This window comes from Mycteria americana, chromosome 3 (genome assembly GCF_035582795.1).
Source record: "Mycteria americana isolate JAX WOST 10 ecotype Jacksonville Zoo and Gardens chromosome 3, USCA_MyAme_1.0, whole genome shotgun sequence".
Taxonomy (NCBI): Eukaryota; Metazoa; Chordata; class Aves; order Ciconiiformes; family Ciconiidae; genus Mycteria; species Mycteria americana.
In genome coordinates this window covers 377,178-395,193 of record NC_134367.1, presented here as the reverse complement: position 1 = coordinate 395,193, position 18,016 = coordinate 377,178, and the positions used below count along the sequence as shown (strand labels likewise).

At 68.5% G+C, this 18,016-nt stretch overlaps 1 protein-coding gene and 2 non-coding genes across 3 annotated transcripts; 2 read left to right on the top strand and 1 right to left on the bottom strand.

Moving 5' to 3' along the window:
* Nucleotides 1-684: 684 nt before the first annotated feature.
* On the bottom strand, nucleotides 685-848 carry LOC142408544 (U1 spliceosomal RNA). Its single transcript, XR_012775342.1, has one exon. It is a non-coding gene; the product is annotated as a U1 spliceosomal RNA (small nuclear RNA).
* A 3,686-nt stretch (nucleotides 849-4,534) lies between these two features.
* On the top strand, nucleotides 4,535-4,698 carry LOC142408543 (U1 spliceosomal RNA). The gene has a single exon (XR_012775341.1). It is a non-coding gene; the product is annotated as a U1 spliceosomal RNA (small nuclear RNA).
* A 542-nt stretch (nucleotides 4,699-5,240) lies between these two features.
* Nucleotides 5,241-17,285, top strand: GTF3C2 (general transcription factor IIIC subunit 2). Its single transcript, XM_075497543.1, has 18 exons — nucleotides 5,241-5,456; nucleotides 5,992-6,373; nucleotides 7,289-7,595; nucleotides 8,128-8,222; nucleotides 8,542-8,619; nucleotides 9,032-9,130; nucleotides 9,432-9,659; nucleotides 9,914-10,025; nucleotides 10,178-10,295; nucleotides 12,424-12,455; nucleotides 12,689-12,818; nucleotides 13,403-13,547; nucleotides 13,838-13,999; nucleotides 14,478-14,565; nucleotides 14,896-15,024; nucleotides 15,474-15,605; nucleotides 16,371-16,478; nucleotides 16,591-17,285. The coding sequence occupies exons 1-18, from the start codon at nucleotides 5,330-5,332 to the stop codon at nucleotides 16,795-16,797; spliced, it is 2,679 nt and encodes an 892-aa protein (XP_075353658.1). The 5' UTR covers nucleotides 5,241-5,329; the 3' UTR covers nucleotides 16,798-17,285.
* The last annotated feature ends 731 nt before the right edge of the window (nucleotides 17,286-18,016 follow it).

Here is an 18,016-nt window from a genome sequence, read left to right as displayed (position 1 = left end):
CCGCCTGGCCCCAAGCGCTCCTGAGCAGGCAGCGTCCGTTTCGGTAGCAAGGGTTGCAAGGTGCCCAAGCCTCGTATCAGGGACGTTCTGCGTATCGGGGACGTATCAGCCCGTTCCGCTTTACTGGCTGCCTTCCCCGCCCTTCCTGGGGGTCACAAACTCCTTCAGGGATCGCCCCCTTACACCTGAGGTTTTACGTCCTGCTCTTCCAACATCCCTCGCGCTGATCCTTTCCGCGAAGGACGCGCGCAACCCATTCCCGTTCAGCGCTGGGCTCTCGGTCTCTCCACTACCGTCGGCAGCGCTGGCCGTTGCCCACGACGGTTCCCGTTCTGCTCAACCCGCGGCCGAGGCCGCACGCAGCGCCCGAGCAGGTGCCGCTGCTGCGATGGGAGTGGGGAGGAGCCGGCGGGCGCCGACGCCCTCGCCAAAGCCGACGGCAGCCCGAGAGCAGCCGGGGAACGCGAGGAAACGGCAGCCCGAAGCCGCAGCTCGGACCACGGACCCGCTGCGGCGGCTCGCGGGCGGCACGAGCGCCGGTGCGATCGCGTCGCTGACGCCCCGGGCCGGGCTGCAGCGCGGCGGAGGAGAGGCCTTCACCCAGGGCCCGCGGGGACAACGGTTGGGCAACGGCCAGCTTCACGCAGCCCAGGAACACCAGCTCTGTCCTTGTACCAGCCGTGTCAGGGGAGAGCGCGAACGCAGTCCCCCACTACCACAAATTATGCAGTCGAGTTTCCCGCATTTGGGGAAATCGCAGGGGTCAGCACACCCGGAGTGCAGGGGATGAGCCTCGCCCTGGGAAAACCACCTGCCTGATCATGGTGTCTCCCCTGCCAGGTAAGTATGACCACACACCGCCCCGAACGCACCACAGCCCCAAACACCCACACACAACACACGGACAGCAACAAAAACACACACACCACACACACACACACACACACGCCGCCACCACGCCTTCCCGCACCCACGCTCCACCGTCGCGCACCACCCACGCAGCGCTCGCCCACGCCCGCGGGCGGCGTCTCGGGGGCTCGGGGCTGTCCCGTCAGCCCGCGCGGTGCTCGATCTGCATGGACACGCCTCCTCCGCACGGCCCCGCCCCGCCCACCCGAGATGCCCCGTGCGGGCCGGCAGCGGCTGCCCGGCGCTGCCCGGGGCCTCTCGCCCACCGCGCTCCGGCGGGTCCCCTGTCCGCCCGCACCGGCACCGGGACCCACCGGGACCCACCGGGCCCGGTGCTGCGTGGGGCTTGATCTGACAGAGCCGAGCGGGAGCGGGCTGGAGCCGCAGCGCCGGCAGAGCGCGGCCACCGCGGGGCCAGCGGCGGGAGGGGCCCCGTGGGGCAGCGCCAGGGCTGGGGCAGCCGGTGTGACTGCCCGGGGCAGTGTCCTGCGGCGGGGAGCCCGGGGGTGTCCGGCGGTGTCCGGGGCGGGGTGTCCGGCAGTGTCCGGGGTGTCCGGGGGTGTCTGGGGTGTCCAGAGGTGTCTGGGGGTGTCCCGGGGTGTCCGGGGGTGTGTCCGGGGCTGTCTCGCACACACGAGCTCAGCTCTGCTGCTGGCTGAACCTGCAAAGGGGAAAGTGGGAGCCACGTCCTTCAGCCGGGGCAGAGACCCCGGGTCCCCAGACATTGGGCTGGGCTCCAGCAGCCGGGCAGACCCTACTGGGTGGTACTGGTTTGTACTGGGCTCCAGTACAGGTCAGCACGATGGCACCTACAAGACCTATGGACAAAAGTGTTCACAGCCCAGTAACGCCCAGTGCCGGGACCGTGGGGATCTGGGCGCCGACAGCAGCACAGCCAGAGCAGGCACCCGCGGGGGAGCCAGCCCACGAGCACACGGTGCCGTGAAAGCGCCCGTGCACCCTCCATGGCGAAGGCGAGGGGCCGGTAAACGCCGGCGCTCGCGGCACCCCAGACCCGCCAGCTCCAGCGATCCGTGCCTGTAACCCCGTGGGCCCTCGCGCTCCCTCGGCAAACACGAACCCACCCCCTAATCGCTCTCCTGGTGTCTGGGCGTTGCTGGCTGGGCTTGTGAACCTCGCCCCGCCACGGGGAGGTACTGGCACTCTCGGGGTTTTATCCCCGGTGCCTCTGGAGCCAAAAACGTCCCCGGTCATGTTTCGCACACCCACCGGCCGATTAAGCGTAACCAAATAAACGACGTGGCAAACGCCCCACGCACACTGCTTCCCCCGCCCGCGTGAGCCATCCTCCCTGCGCGGAGCACCGGCCGCAGCAGGAGCTGTCGCCGAGGCCCCTGCCGTGGGACGGGGCGGGTGCTGTGGGTGACGCCATTCCAGCCTCCCAGCTGTGGTGACACAAGCCCTGGTACCGGCAGAGCGGAGCGGTGCCCGGGGACGTGCTGGCTGCTCCCACGTGGGCCGGGGGTGTGTGGGACAACAGCACGTGCTGTACGTGCGCAGGGCAGGGTCATAGAATAGAAACGGCTGCACGTAACGTTCAAGCTAAACTTCAGATACTGCATGAAATATTGGGAGGAAAAAACGTTTTGCCCGGTGGGGATGGCTCCCGGGCATGGGAGGATGGATAAGAAAACTGCTTGTGTCAAAGGAGAAGCCGCTGCCCCAGCACTCGCACAGCGTTCAGGGGGTCGCACGCGCACCCGAGACCTGAACTGCTCACACCGAGTCCCTTTGCAGCGGCAGCTCCCCGGAGCTGACGGGTGCCCTGCTCGACTCCTCGCTCACACGCACGCTCGCTCTCGGGCGCTTCCTCTCCCCTCTGGCTCGACCCGAGGTTTCCCGAAGCAGGGTCTCCGATACGACGTACGCCAGACGAATTTGTTGAGTGGTTCAGCGGTGAAAACAGCTCGAGGCGGGTGCCTCCGGAGAGGGACCCCCAACAAAGGAAGCCCTGGGCAATCGTACCCTTACAGCTTGAGTTCCCCTCCCCACACGCGAGGGTTCGGCCCAAGAGCAATATTTGGGTCTGGGGTCTTCTTGCTCCTCATTGGATCCTTTCTCTGTCTCCGGGCGGGCCGCTCCTTTTCTTCTTTCAAGGGATGCAGCTTCTGCTGGTGGGGCTGGCTACCTTCTCCTTCTGGCTTGCGCCGGTTTCGGGGCCTTCCTTCACGTAGCTGAGTAAAAGGTCAGTGTAGGGTCAGCGTATGTGGGTGAAAGGTCACAGCTTGCGGCTGAGGCTTTAGCAAGCCTTGCTGCCGCCGCTACGTATCGGATTCCGTTTGAGCTAGGAAGCGGCTACGAGAACAGGCGGGACAGCAGGGAGGTCTGGTTGGGTTTATTAACGCTGGTGGTTGTGTGTGGGGGGGTTCAGCTGGTGCTACGCTGAAGCAAACTGGCGTGTGAGAGGCTGGAATGAGGCCTGGATGGCACAAGTGGAGGCTGGAGGAACGATGTTGAGTGCATCAGGGGATGGGGAAGAAGAGGAGAAGAAGAGGAAGAAGAAGAAAAGAAGAAGAAGAGGAAGAAGAAGAAGAAGAAGGAGAGGAGAGGAGAGGAGAGGAGAGGAGAGGAGAGGAGAGGAGAGGAGAGGAGAGGAGAGGAGAGGAGAGGAGAGGAGAGGAGAGGGCAGGGGAGGGGAGGGCAGGGGAGGGGAGGGGAGGGGAGGCAGACGGGCTTGGGCTGATGGCTATAAATGATTATAAAGTCTAGCAGCAAGAGCGGGTGGCGGGACAGCAGGGACCCAGCAGCGATGGATCCTGAGCTCCCAGGGCATCGGCAGCCCTTCTGCCGTAACTCCCGACTTTGCGGGCAGGTCGGCGTGAGCCTGTACGCCTCAACGGGGCACGGCGGCAGTAAACCAGCGAGCACTTCACGGGCCTTTTCAGGCCTCCGCCGCTAGGAAGTCGGCGGCAGCACGACGCAAGAGCCGCAGCGAGATGTAACCGAGGAAGGGGTGAACTATCCGGACAGAAGAGGCGCCGGCCGGAGCCTCCCGGTGCGCCCCTGCGGAGCCGCCTGCGCCAGGCGACGGGGATGTGGCCGCTCCCGGTCGTTCGCCCGTGGCCGCGGGCAGCTGCCCTCTGCCCGCCGCTGGCCGCGGGAGGCCGACGGCTGCCGGGAGCCGGGTCTCGCCCACAGCCCGGCCCCGGGTCCCGCCGGCGCCGGCACGGGCCCAGCGCCCCGCACGGCGCGTCCTTCCCGCGGCTCCGGGCTCCGCTCCCGCGGCCGGGGCGGCGCTGGCCGGGAGGAGGAGGCGGGGCGGGGCCTCGGGGGCGGGGCCTCGGGGGTAGGGCGGGGCCATGCAGATCGCGGCGCAGCCGGCGGGGCCGCTGCGAGCCGCCAGGGGCGGGGCGTTGCGGGAGGGGGCGTGTCCATGCAGATCGAGCACCGCGCGGGCTGGCGGGACAGCCCCGCGCCCCCAAGACGCCGCTCGCGGGCGTGGGCGAGCGCTGCGTGGGCGGTGCGCGGCGGCGGAGCGTGGGTGCGGGGAGGCGTGGTGGCGGCGTGTGTGTGTGTGTGTGTGGTGTGTGTGTGTGTTTTGTTGCTGTCCGTGTGTTGTGTGTGGGTGTTTGGGGCTGTGGTGCGTTCGGGGCGGTGTGTGGTCATACTTACCTGGCAGGGGAGACACCATGATCAGGCAGGTGGTTTTCCCAGGGCGAGGCTCATCCCCTGCACTCCGGGTGTGCTGACCCCTGCGATTTCCCCAAATGCGGGAAACTCGACTGCATAATTTGTGGTAGTGGGGGACTGCGTTCGCGCTCTCCCCTGACATGGCCGGTACAAGGACAGATGTTATGGGGGGGCCTGCCCTGCTCTCAGCGCCGCTGTCATCGCAGGGGCGTGGAGCTGCTTTGGGCTCCGTCGGGGATGCGGGTTGGGCCCCGCGCGGGGGTGTCCGCTGTTCCTCTGCGGGCGCGGTCACCCCACCTGTGCCGGCGAGAGCTGCCGTCAGGACACGGGCAGTGGCATCGTTGCTCCGCGACGGTGCTTCATCATCTTCCGCGTCCCGGTTCCGTCCCGTTCTACCCCGCTATCCCACCCCGTTCCACTCCGGTCTGCGGGTCCCGCGGATCCCGGGCTGCCCTGTCTAGACGCCTCTTGTTCACGCACGGACGCGTGCGGTGGTGCAGGGAGAGGGGCGCTCGTGTCTCCGCGCGGCCCCGCAGATCCGGTTCCGCGGGTCCCAGTGGGACGTGGAGCTCCGCGCGCCCACGGAATAGCCACGCCGCTCCGTCACGTGGCGGGGGAGGACGTTGAGCGTTGCGGTAATGACGTCGCCGGCGTGACGCCATCCCCCCGCGCCGCCGCCGCGCTGCGCCTTCCGGATCCGGTTCCGTGCTGGCGGCGCGGCCCGCAGCGGGGCGGAGGCGGCTCCGGGAGCCCGTCGGGACCCGCCCGGATGGCGTCCAGCGCCGCCCGCGGGCCGCGCTGCCGGGAGCGGAGCCGCCGGGGCCGCTCGGGACGGGGATCGGCGCCCGCCGGCCGGAGCCGCAGCCGGGCGCGGGAGGGCGAGCCCCGAGCGCTCCGTACGTACCGGGGGCGGGCGGTGCCCGGGGCCGCGCCCGCCGCTGCGGGAGGGAGCGGGGCGGCGCCGGGCGCGGGTCCCTCCCCGGGGCACCCGGCGCCGCGGGGCGCAGAGCTCCGGGCTGCGCGGGGCAGGCGGAGAGAGGGGCCGGGGCGGGGTGCGCCGGGCCGGGCTGGGGAGCGGCGTGCGCTCCTGCCGCTGCTCCGAGCCTCCAGCCTTGCGTGCCCTGGCCTGCAGCTGAGCCAGACTCACCGCGCCCCTCAGCGTGTTTGCGGCGCTGCCCGGGCACGGCTGTCTGACCCTGAGTGTCCGTGTGTCCCTCCGGCCCGGCGGCCTGGCCCCGGCTCCGTGCCATCGGGCAGGGAGCTGCCGCTTTGCCGGTGCCTGAGCCCCGCTGTGACCTGGCGCTGCTCCGGCTGCACGTGCTGGGCCGGTGCCCGGCTGGGCGGTGGCAGCCCGGCGGGTCGCTGCGCCAAGGCGTGGTAGGAGAGCCCTGCTGTGGTTTCGTGCCGACTCTGGTTGTTATTTTTGGGCAGGGGAACTGTCGCCGCTCAGAGATCTGGATGCTTTGGGCCGCTCTGAGGAGGGAGTAGAGGCTACCAAGTCCCAGAATAAAACTGTCCGAAACCAAAAAACAAAAAATAGCCCTAGTGACCCCAGTGGCCAAGCCCCTGCGGAGACTGAGGCTCACGGCGAGTCCTCGAGGACCCCTGAGAATGGGTCCGTGCCGCCCCCGAAGGCACCCGGGAAGCGCGGGCGGAAGCCCAAGACCGAGATGCTGCTGCTGAAACTGTCTCAGGACCTGGAGTGCCCGACCCCAGAACCCATCTGTGTGCAAAAGATGCTGGGGAGCAGCGAGGCTGCGGAAGGCCTGGAGACCCCCCCCGGCAGGCGCCCCAAGAGGCGGGCAGCCAAAGTGTAAGTGGGGCAACGGATGGGGGGGGGCTGGGTGCGGGTGCCCCAGGGAGATTGGAAGGACGGGCAGACAGCGGTTCATTGAGACCTCTGCCTCTCCTGAGGGGTCTTGCTGTCTTTCCTGAAGGACTTTCTCCTACATTGGTGGGACAGACTGGTTCCCCACGGGGCAGTCTTTTCCTGCTTTAGGAGAATATGTTTGGATCCAGGAGCACGGGGATGTGGGGAATAGCAGGGGCTGTAGGTGAGGTCATGTGCAGCAGGTCTTTGACGGCAGCGGGCTGCCTGCGGTGGGGAAGAGCTTTCCTTGGTTCCTGATGAAACCAGGAGGAGGCTTGTCTGGGGGGGAGCAGAACAAGCTGTGAGAGCCACGCACTGCTTAATGGGGAGTCCTGGGGGGAGGCTGTGTGCTCTGGGGCCTCTGAAGGCACCTCAGGCAACGCCTGTGCTCTCCGAGTGCCTGTGCAAGCCCTGGGTTTGCAGGGGCAGAGCTGGCGGGGTTGCAGTGCCCCGGTCCCCTCGCTCTGCTGCGCAGAGGGAAGGTGCAGCACCTGCAGTGAGGTGCCCAGTGTGGGAGCTCCCTGTGCTGAGGGCACTCGCAGGAAGATCTCTGTCTTTCCCACTTTCTGGCTGGCAAAGGGCCACGCGCTGCTATGCCTGCTGGATGCATTCCCCTGCCTGCTGCCGGAGACCCGGGGAGGCTGGCATTCCCTGGGAAGGGGCAGGGGATGCTGGCTGTCCCAGTGGCCAGCCCGGAGGCTGGCAGTGCATCCGGATGGGCTCCGCCGCAGCCTGGCTGGGCAGGGCTGGAGCAAATTGCCCTCCCAGACCACAAGCTGGAGAGGTCCTGGAGGGAGGGCTGGCTGGTCCCTGTGTGGTCCGTCTGCTCACCTCTGGGCAATGCCTTTGGTGTCCCAGGGCTTTGCTGTACCTGCAGGAGCTGGCAGAGGAGCTGACGTCCGTGTACCAGCCTCCAGCTCCTGCTGAGGGTGCCCGGGAGCCAGAGCCAGAGCTTGAGCGTATCCAGAAGAAGCGTCGGAGCCGGAGGAGGAAAGAGGAGGAAACAGATAGTGATGATCCTGCGCGAGATGCTGACTTTGTGCCATCGAAGGAGGTGTTGCTGCAGGCGGAGGAGGAGGAGGGGAGCGACGCGCCACTCAGTGAGGTGTCGGAGCCAGAGCTGGAGGTGGTCCGAGGACATGGTGGGAAGATGTCATCTGCAGGGGTAAGGGCAGGGTCTCTGCCTTGGCCGCTTCTTACCTTTGGCCCGGCATGAACAACGCAAAGCGTCTGAGCTGTCGTGTGGTGTCCTCGCCTCCGGCTGTTTGGGGCAGGACAGCCCTGAAGCAGGACTCAGTCAGGGATGGCACATGCCGTGAATCCGGGCATGAGCTCTTTGGGCTTAACTGCGGGCAGAGGCAGCTCCGAGCGAGGGTGGACAGGGACAGGGCAACAGGTACTCCTGGGAGAGGGGCGCAGGGCTCTTGGGCTCCTGCTGAAGCTGGAGGGTCCCGGAGGCTGTCCTGTAGTTCATGGAAGTCCCCATAATAGCACTTTGTGTCTTTAGCCCAGTGTGACACAGTCTGGGTGACTGCTGCTGCTGTGGCTGGGGGAGAGCTCTGTGCTTGTGGGCTGCATCGGTGCTGTTCAGGACAGGCGGGTCCCCCCAGGGGCTCGTGGGAACGTTTGGGCAGGCAGAGGCAGCCCGGGCTGGGCCCTTTGGCCAGGTCCTGCTCTGAGTCTGCTCTTGTGCCCAGAGATCCAAGCCCCAGTGCCGAGGCCTCGCTCCCAATGGCTTCCATAACTCCATCATGGCCCCAGTGGAGAAGTGCTCCAGCCTCACCTGCAGCCTGTGAGTGGGGGCTTGGGGGGTGCTGGGGGGTTCGGGGTAGGCTACAGGGAGCGGTGGCTGTCGGTGGCCTGGGTACCATCGCTGTCACAGGTGCGAGGAGAAGGGAGCGTGTGCCGTCGGGAACGCCGGCGTTCTGCTGGCGGCTGCTGGGGACAGGGCGCCGTCACCTGCGGGAAGCACCGTGGGCGGCGGAGCGGCTGGGGCCAGGCAGAGGGTGTGGGCAAGGGCAGGGGCTGAGAGCCTTCAGCGTGGGGCTGCCTGTGCTGCAGGCAGGGCCGGGAAGCGGGGCTGTTGCTGACGTTTGGCACATCTGCTGCAGGCGGGATCAGAAGTACTCGCAGTGGGAGTTTCCTGACTGGATCCCTTTGGCGCACAAGTGGACGTGTCTCTCTGAAAGGTGCCGTCGGAGCAGCGTAGGAAGGGAGGGGCTGGGAGGGACACGCGGCACAGGCGCTGCCTGCGCTCAGGCTGCATGACGAGGCAGGTCTCGGCAATGTTTGGGGTGAGCTGGGGTGGGGAGAGTGGGTGGCTCCAGCCATCGGGGCTGGGGGAGAACAAGGGCACGGTGGGTGCCGTACTCCCCCATCCCTCTGATGGGATCAGGCCCCAGCAGAAAGGATGGGGCTTTCTTGGTGTGGGCTTTGGGGGTCTCACGGATTTGGCCTCGAGTAGCCCTCGGGGTGGCCTGCAGCAGGGCACGCCGGGCTGTGCGAAGGCTGGGATGGGTGCTGGGGCACGGCGCTGTGCCAAGGGATGACTGGGTGAGGGGCAGGGGTGGGGAGACGTCCTCTCACCTTCTGCCTCCCCAGCGAAGCTGCCCCGTACCTGCCAGCAGAGGAGAAGTCTCCGCTCTTCTCCATCCAGCGGGAGGGCATCGAAGACGACGGTGTCTTGTACAGGGTAAACAGGTCTGTGACGGGCTGCCCCAAGGCACTGCCGGGGTGATGGGTGTCGTGCCTGGGACAGGCAGTAACCTTCAGGGCCGCGGTCCCGGCGGGTCTGAGGACCGGGCAGCCGCTCCGGGACACCAGGAGTGGCTGTGGGCTGAGCAGCGAGCCCATGCAGTGCGGTGTGCCTTGGGGTCCCACCGCCCCCCGGCCCCACGCCAGGGCTCTGTGCCAGCTGGGCACTGCCCTGCCGGCCTGCGCGCTCCCGCCCCGCGGCGGTGCTGCTCTCGCCCCGTGCCCTTACCCGCCTCCCCGCTGGCAGGTTCAACTCCCTGCAGCCCCACGAGGAGCGCCTGGATGTGTCCTTCTTCGTGGGCGGCCCTGTGTGGGCAATGGAGTGGTGCCCATCCCCGGAGGGCTCGGCGGCCTCTCAGTACGTGGCTCTCTATTGCCACGGGAGCATGGAGGAGACGCACAGCGTGGCCGGGCTCCACGGGGGCCCTGCGCTCCTGCAGCTCTGGGGCCTGGGCACGCTGCAGCAGGAGCAGGGGTGAGTGGGCTGGCCTGGGGAAGGCCCCCATGGGGAAGGGACTGGGGGCTGCCCGGCTCCCAGCAATGGGACGGGGCCCGTACCTCTTGTCCCTCCGCGGCCGAGTGGGTGGTGAGGTCCGTCCTCTCCCAGAGCTGCCAGCCACGGCCCGAACCCCGCGGGGGCTGTGCTTGTAGCCAGCTTCGCTGCTGGCGTATACTGGAGCCGCTGGGCACCGGCTGCCACGTTCTTCACGGCTCAAACCGTGCCTGCAGCTCTGCCGACAAAGCCGGGCTGGCCTACGCCATCGCTGCTGATCACGGCTGCATCTGGGACATGAAGTTCTGCCCCAGCGGTGCCTGGGAGCCACCCACCGCTGCCAGGAAGGTGGGTGTGCTGCCAAAAGGGCGACCCAGGCCCTGGGGGCTGCCTTTGGTTTCCCCCAGGGCTCCTAAGTCCGTGCCCTCGCTAAAGCCTCGCCTTCCGGGGTGGGGGACGGCGACCCTGGGGCTGAGCCAGGCTCACGTGTTGTTGCGCAGCACCCGCAGATGAGCCGGCTGGGCCTGCTGGCTGTGGCCTTCTCGGACGGCAAGGTGCTGCTGTACTCCCTCCCGCACCCCGGCGCCCTGCAGCGCTCCAAGAGAACCCAGGTAAAAGGTAGGAAGAGCCGCGCCACCAGGCAGGGGCGTCCTGGCCCTCGTCCCACCGTGCCGGGGTGGGCGGCGTGCGAGCCCTGGGGCTGGGGCCCCTCTGCCCGCACGGGAGGGAGCCTGCTGCGCCGAGGGGGCTGGGCAGGGGCACGGCCGTGGGGCAGGCCCCGCTCGCCAGCGCAGCGGGATGGTGCCCGGGCTGGTGCCGCCCTGCCCGGGGGCTGCGTCCAGCGGGGCAGCGAGCCCCGGCACGCCTCCAGGCTCGGGACCAGCTGCCGCCCCTGCTGCTGCTGTCCCTGGGCCGGCTTCTGGCAGAGAGAGTTACGGCAGGGGAGGGGAGGGGAGCGAGGCTGCTTTTTGATGTCGGAGGATGTCAAAGCCTCTGGGTCAGCATCTGACCCAGAGGCGAGCTCGGTCTCTGGGGGACACTGCAGCCGCTCGGCTGGGGCATGGCTCCCGGGGCAGCCCTACGTGGGGCTGGGCGCGCTGGGAGGGTGCTCTCGGCAGCGTGGCTGTGACCGGAGTGGGGCTGCGGGGCGAGGCGTAGCTGCGGCAGTGTGTTCCCGAGCCTTCCCCACCTCCCTGCTTGCTGCTGGGAGCGTGTCCTGTTGTGGCAGAGCTGCTTATTCCAGCCCGGCTTGAGCTGTTTGTCGTACCAGGGATCTGGGGCTCTGAGCGCTTGGCTGGCTCGGGCTAATGGTGCTTGTAATAGTCTCATCTGCTGGGCGCCGAGCGCGATTGATGACCTGTGCGTGCTGCTCGTGGTCGCTCAGCCGTGGCCGACAGCCTGCACGTCCGTGGCTGACAATGGGAAATTGGTTCCCGGCACCCGAGCGTGGCTGCCGACCCCCATCAGCACGTCGTGCTGTCGCCTGCGCCGGCCGCTGGCGCTGCCTTTCCTGCCCCCCTCTCAGAGCGACGGCTCCGGGTGCTTTGCGCTGGCTGCCGCAGCCCCCACGTGGGGAGCTTGCGGCAGGCACGGATCCTTCCCCAGCCTGCAAAGCTCCTGCGGACAGGCCGGGTCCTGTCACGTAGCGTCAGCCTGGCTGCAGCTGCATGCGCTGTCCTTGCGCCTCGCAGCCGGGCTGGGGGTGCCGGTTTGCAGCCGCAGGATCGGTGCCAGGCTGCGGCGTGCTGGGGCCCTGCCGGGAGCTCCCAGGTTGGTGTGCCTGTGCTGGCTTTCCCTGGGGCTCCAGCTACCCGCACCCAGTGTTTCCGCCTGACAGAGGCCGGGGCTGCTCTCCATGCTGTGCCCTGGCTGTCACGGAGGTGCCAGAGAAGATGCATGGCTCTCCCGTGTCTCTGCACGACACCGCCTCTGCCTGCGGCTGCCGCGCTCTGGGGCGCAGACGTGCTTGCCTGGTGCTCGCTGTGCCTGAGGACAGCCCCGCGCTGGGGGACGGGGGGGTCCTTCTGGCCCGAGAGGTGCGGGGCGGGGACCCCACAGCACTCACGTCGTGTGTCACTGGCGGGGGAGATTCTCCGGCAGACAAAGCTGGTGCGTGGGGGGCCCTGTGGGCCCCTCGGCCTGAGCCGTTTGGGTGCAGGGGTCTCTGCGCGGTCTGGCGTCCCCAGGAGTGGCTGCCCAGGCTGCTCCAGCCCCTGCCGCCGGCTGCCCTGGGCAGCTTGGGCACCTTTGCCTGGCAGAGCAGCCTGTCCTGCACGGCTGCTCCTTTCCTCCCCGGGGCAGTCACAGTCTGGTCTGGCCCCTGTGTGTCACCGGGTCCCCTTGAGTTTGGTGAAGGCATCTTCCATCAAGGCGGGCAGCCGGTCACGGTGGGGTGAAGGTTGCTGGGGTGGGGGGAACGTCAGCCCTGCCTCACCTCTGCCTGCGGCGCCTTTCGGGGTGCCACTTCCTCCAGCCCAGGCAGGTCTGGCTCCTGGATGTCCTGCCACTGCCTGCTCTTGGATTTGCTGCTCTGTGTGCTCTGTTTTCTGCTGCTGGGCGTGCTCGCCTGCTGTTTGTCAGCTGCGGTGGGGATGCTGGTCCGGATGGGTGGCAGGACAGGGACTGGGAGCCCTGGCCAGGGCCGCAGGGAGCGGTGAGCCAGGCTCTGGGCTGCTGAGCAGCTCCTGCCACAGGGAGCTTCTAGGAGAGCTGGTGCCTGTCCTCACCCTCCTCTGCTCTCTTCTAGATGGGTCCTTCCACAAGCACGTTATCTGCAAGGTCAGTGTCCTCTACCACTGCGGTCCCCCATCGGGGCTGGCACCCAGCGAGCCTCCTGGCTGGTGCAGGTGGGAGAGCTGGGGAGGGAGTCCGGACGCCGGCAGAGCTCGCCGGCCCCAGGTGTTTGGGGTGGCCGAGCAGAGCCATGCTCCCAAACCTGGGTGTCCCCGGCTCTTGGGACACAAGCGGCACCAGCGTGGGGCTGTGACTGATGTCTGTCCTTTGGCCTCCAGGTGCAGTGTATTGCCATGCTCCAGGTGGGCTCCATCCAGGCAGGGAATGCGTCCGAGTGCGGCCAGTGCTTTAGCCTCTCCTGGATGCCATCCAAGCCCCATCATCAACTTGCAGCTGGTTTTTATGATGGTGAGTCCCTCCTCCCGCGGCAGAGCCTTCGGGGAGCAGCCCTCGCCCCGCAGCAGGCAGAGGCACATGCGGAGCTTTGTGCTCCTTCAGCCTCGGCCTGGGGCAGGGAATGGGGGACCCTGAGGACGAGGTACAGGGGCAGCGTCGGGGTGAGCAGCAGCAAGTGGCAGGCACCGTGCAGGAACCTCTCTGTTCGTCCCTGGGACAGGGGGAAGGCTTATTGTAGGCTGGCCGTAGGCACCCTCACGTACCTGTCGGCTCCAGGATGTGGCTCTGGCTTAATCCACATCTGTCTGATTTGCCTGGGTGCGATTTTGTGTCTGGCTTCAGGCAATCTGCAGCTCTGTGCTGCGCTGCCAGGACCTGCCGTACCCGAGCCATCCAGTCCTGCTCTAAGCCCCAGCCTCGGTTCCAGCCCTGGCTCGTCCGTTGTCCCTCGCAGCTCCTGCCTGTGCCGCTGCCTGGCCCCCAGTCCCGGGCTGCCTCGGGTCCCACGCTGCAGCGTTGGGTGTCCTCTGCAATGCTGGCGTAGTCGCGGTCCGCTGCCGGGGCAGCTCCTCATGGGCACGGGTCTCGTCCCACAGGCACTGTGGCCGTCTGGAACCTGCTCACCAAGTCCCTGCTGCAGTGTGTGCGCCAGCCTGATGGCTCCCTCAAGCTCTACCCTTTCCGGTGCTTTCTAGCCCATGACCATGCGGTCCGGAGCATCGAGTGGTGCAAGGCCGACAGGTGAGGGCAGGGGAGCTGGTGCTGGTGCAGGCACTGCCTGGGAGAGCGGGCTCGCTCCTGCAGATGAGGCTCCTTCGCCAAGATGGTCTTAAGAGGACTTGGTGCTGATGGCACTTGGCCCTCTGAGGCACCGAAGAGGTTGGATTGGGCTTTCCGGGGCGAGGGGGGGGTTGAGCCACTGCCTGTGTGAGCAGCACTGTGCTGCGGGACCGGAGCCACCGTGTCCCTGCAGCAGGGCTGGGCACGGCTCTGCGCTGGGGTCTCAGTGCTGCCTTTCTCCTGGTTCCCAGCAACTTCCTGGTCACGGCAGGAAGCGACCGTAAGATCAAGTTCTGGGACCTGCGGCGGCTCTACGAGCCCATCAACAGCATCAAGCGGTTCCTCAGCACTGAGGTGGCCTGGCTGCTGCCCTACAACGGGGTCACCGTGGCCCAGGACAACTGCTACGCCTCGTGAGTGCTGGGGCCATTGCGGTGCCCGCTCTGTGCTGGGGGCCAGCCCTGCTGCTGGGGTCTGGTCCTGCTGCCCAGGGGCCCCCTCTGCTCTCTGCCTCCCTGGGAGCGTCCGGCTGTGCCGTGGCGAGGGCAGGCTCTGCTCGTGCTGCGCAGCGTTGGCATCCCCTCGGCCGCACCGTCCCGGGGCCCGAGCAAGGTGGGCAAGGGGAAGGATGAGGCCGCTGAGCTGGGCTGGGTGGCAGGGCTCGTGCGTGGCCGCAGGCTGACCCAAGTTGGCAGAAGGATTCTGGGGTCTTGGTGTGTCCTCAGCCTCCGGGAGCTGCCTCGTGATGCTGTGACATGCTGCTAGAGAGAGGACAGCCCCCTCCGTCCGCTTGGGTCCCGGGGTCTCTGGGGAGGTGGGCTGCTGCCTGGCTCTCGCCGTCTCGGGGTGGAGCGCAGAGCTCCATCCTCATCCGTTCCCTTTCTGTTGCAGTTACGGCCTCTGTGGCATCCACTACATTGACGCCGGGTACTTGGGCTTCAAGGCTTATTTTGTGGCCCCTCGCAAGGGGACCGTGTGGGTAAGAGGCTGGTGCAGGGCAGTTCTGTCCTGGGGCCATGTCGGGGGGGGGGGGGGCACCCGCCCCAGGCCCCGCGCCAGCGGGGTCCCACGGCTCCCGGGTGGGGGTGACGCCTCCTGGCCGTGCGAGGCCCTGGCTCTTGGGGTCACCCGCTGCCCCTTGGACGAGGGACCCTGGCAGCCACGTGAGGCGGCGTCCCCGCCTGCGTCCAAGCTGGCTGCGCTTCCGAGCCCGTCCTTCCCCGGGGTCGGCGTTCGTGGTGCTGCAGCCCAGGTGGGGTGGTGGGGAGCCTGTTGGGACCCCGCGACCTCGGGCCGTCTGTTCCTGCAGAGCATATCTGGCTCGGACTGGCTGAACACGGTGGCTGCGGGAGACATCACCGGCGAGCTGGTGGCTGCGGTGCTGCCCGACCTGGCCGTCAACCCCCTCAATGTCAAGCGGTCCTCAGACCGCAGATTTGTAAGAGGCCGTCGTGCTCAGCAGGGCCTGTCCGCGACACGCGTGGGTCTGGGCAGGGCGGGAGTTGTGTTCTGGGTTGCTGGAAGAGCGTCCTGCGCCGGCCTCGGGGCCTCTGCTGCCTGACACGCGCGTGTGCGTGTGTGCACGTCGTGTGCGTGTTGTGCCCTTCCCCCCGGGCAGGGGCTGCGTGGTGGGGAGGGGCGGTGGCAGCAGCCTTGGCCCTGGGGATGGGACCTTCGGGGTTAGGCTCATGCGTGGGGCAGGCCTGGCCCTGTTTGTCCCCTGCCCTTACGGCAGCACCTCCCTCCTCTCCCCTGCCCCAGACCCGCCATGCTGCGGGGCAGGGCAGGGTTCCCGAGGCCCGCAGCCCTGCTCGGTCCCTGGAGGTCCCTGTCTGCGGAGGAGCAGATGGACCCCCCGCCCTGCCCTGAGCCCCATCTCGTCCACAGCCGGTCTACAAAGCCGATCTGCTGCCCTGCAGCCCTGCCGGGTCGGAGAGCAGCGAGCAGGCGCTGCCAAAGACCAGGCTCTACAGCGAGATGGTGACCAAGAGCTACATCCGATTCTGGGACACAGACCTGGTAGGAGAGGGCAGGGGGCAGGCCTGGGGCTGGGCGGTCCCGACCGTGAGCGGGACCCGTGGGAGCAGGGCTGGGGCCTGTGGGGTTGCGGCTGGGCAGTGGGAGCGGCAGGGCGAGGAGCCGCCGCTCAGATGTTGTGGCAGCCCCTCACCTCCGGCAGAGCCCAGGCTGGCTGCCCCGAGAGCACGGGGACGGGGCGGGACGGGCTGCCCCGAGAGCACGGGGCCCGGCTGCCTTGCTGGCCTGGGCTGGGGTCCCCCAGGCAGGGAGCCCCTGGTCCAGGGCAGCGGGGGCACGGCTGTGGGCGTCAGCCCTGGGCAGAGCCGCGCGCTCGGTGTCCCGGCTGTGGCAGCAGGCTGGGGTGCCCAGCCCCGGGAAGGAGCCTGGGGGGTCACAGCCTGCCTGGGCCACCGCTCCCCGGTGTGCCGGGCCGTGTTTGGAGGTGTTGGCATGGGGTACCAGGGCCAGGCTGGGCCCCCCTGGAGAGGAGGAGCAAGTCTGTGGGTCAGAGCTGCTGGAGAGGCACCGGGGGTGGGTGGGGTGGGGTGGGGTCTGCCACGCTCCAGCCGCCCTGCCCGGGCCCTCCCTGGGGCCTGGCTCCCGCTGCCCATTGCTGCGGCTGTTTGGTGGGTGACCCTGAAGGCGACGCGTGTCCCCTGGCCAGGCAGCATCTGCCCGCGTGTGGTGCCGGTGCTGCCAGGACTGCCGCGCGCGCGGTGCTCCCGCTCGGGGCACGCTGCCCATCGCGGTGCCACCGCTTCACAGCGCAGCTTCAAGAACTTCCCCAGCCGGGAGCCCATGCGCAGGATGCACACGCAGGAGGTGAAGGCAGAGCTGAGCCTCGACCGCCTGCAGCTGGAGTCCCTGCACAAGGTGAGGGGGCCGTGTGTGCCTGCAGCCCTGCGCAGCCTGGGCCACGGCTGCAGGATGCCGGGGTCCCGGGGCCTCGGCCCCCTCCCTCCTGACCCCCTTTCTCCTTCCGCAGGTGCGCTTCAGCCCCAACCTGGACTCGAATGGCTGGCTGGTGTCGGGCGGGCAGGCGGGCATCGTGCGGGCGCACTGCCTGGTGGGGCTGGCCTCCGGTGTGGGCCGCCAGCTGCTCCCGGAGCGCCGTGCCCGCTTCAGCTCCCTCTACGAGGACAAGCCCGGCAGCCCCAGCCCCGCCGAGCACTCCCCGCTGCTGGCAGAGTAGCGTGGTGGATCCCTCGTGCTGCCAGCACACGTGCTCGGGCCGGGGGCAGGCTGTGCTGTCCGGGGGGCTGCGTGCCCCTCCTCGGTGCTTCTTACCCTCTGGGCCCCGCCTCAGGGGAGGGACGGCTGCTCCTGGCTGTCACCTGGATCACTCGGGACACTTGTCCGCGTGCTCTGGGCCCAGAGGGATCCTTTTGCGCTGTTTGGTCTGAGCTGGTGCGGGGAGGGCGGTGGGACCGGTGCGTGTCCCTGGGTTGAGCTGTGGGTCTTGGGGCCTGACGCTGGGGAAGCGCTGGCGGGCCCCCACCTCTGTGGGGCTGAGCTTGCTCTTGCCTCCCGCCCCCGCTGAGCCCCCTGTGCAGGTGCAGGCAGGGGGGCCGGGGCCAGCCTTGTCCTGGGCAGGGCGGACGGGGCCGGCAGAGGTGCCGGGAGCTCTGAAGTCGCTCACATTGAGCCTGTGTTCAACTGTGCAGTAAACGTGGTTGGTTTTGTAAAGGCTGGTTGTGGTGCTGGCACGGGGCCCCCGGGGCCGGTGCCTGGGGTGCCTGTGTCTGCGGCGCTGCCCCGGGGCCCAGTCCCGGCCGCGCTCTGCCCCTCGCAGGGGGCCAGGGCCGCCCCCCTCCCCAGCCCCCTCTTGGCTGCCTGTGCCGCTGCTGCTGCTCTCCAACAAGTTTATTGGTGGCTGCGGGCTCTGCCACTGCCCGCTGCGCTCCTTGCACAAAGAGATGGACAGACAGACACTGCACAGGCGCAACGGACACGGACTCACAACGGTGGGAATGGATCAGGCCAAGGCAGGGCGGGACCCCGCCCTGGCCCCCCCGCAGCCCGGCTAGCGGCAAGCCTATGGCCATGGGGGCAGTGGGGCAGCCCCTGCGGCCGTGGGGGCACAGGAGCATCTGGGGCCAAGGCCGGGTCTGGGCTCCCTGCGGGGACATCCCGTCCCTTCCCTGGGCCCTTCAGCACCTGCAGCGGCTCCCTCCTGTCCCCTCCCCTGTGGGGACAACAGGGCCCCGTGGGGGGACGTGCGGTGGGGCAGGATCCCCCTCCTCCTTCGGGCTGGTCCCAGCGTGCCTGAGGCTGTGCCAGGCCCGGTCTCCCCTCCCCCCCCCCCCCCCCCCCGGCGCAGCGGGGTTGGAGGATCCGGTGCTGCGGGGGCCAGGCTGCCTGTGTCCCCTCGGGGCCCTGCGCTATGGGGCACGGTCCCCCCTGGGGCTCTG

Excerpts from the sequence above, each read along its gene's own strand:
- GTF3C2 (XM_075497543.1), top strand. The coding sequence starts at position 5,330 with ATGGCGTCCAGCGCCGCCCGCGGGCCGCGCTGCCGGGAGCGGAGCCGC. Across the intron at positions 8,620-9,031 it reads TGGACGTGTCTCTCTGAAAG|CGAAGCTGCCCCGTACCTGC; the intron begins GTGCCGTCGGAG and ends CTGCCTCCCCAG. Across the intron at positions 14,000-14,477 it reads CAGGACAACTGCTACGCCTC|TTACGGCCTCTGTGGCATCC; the intron begins GTGAGTGCTGGG and ends TTTCTGTTGCAG.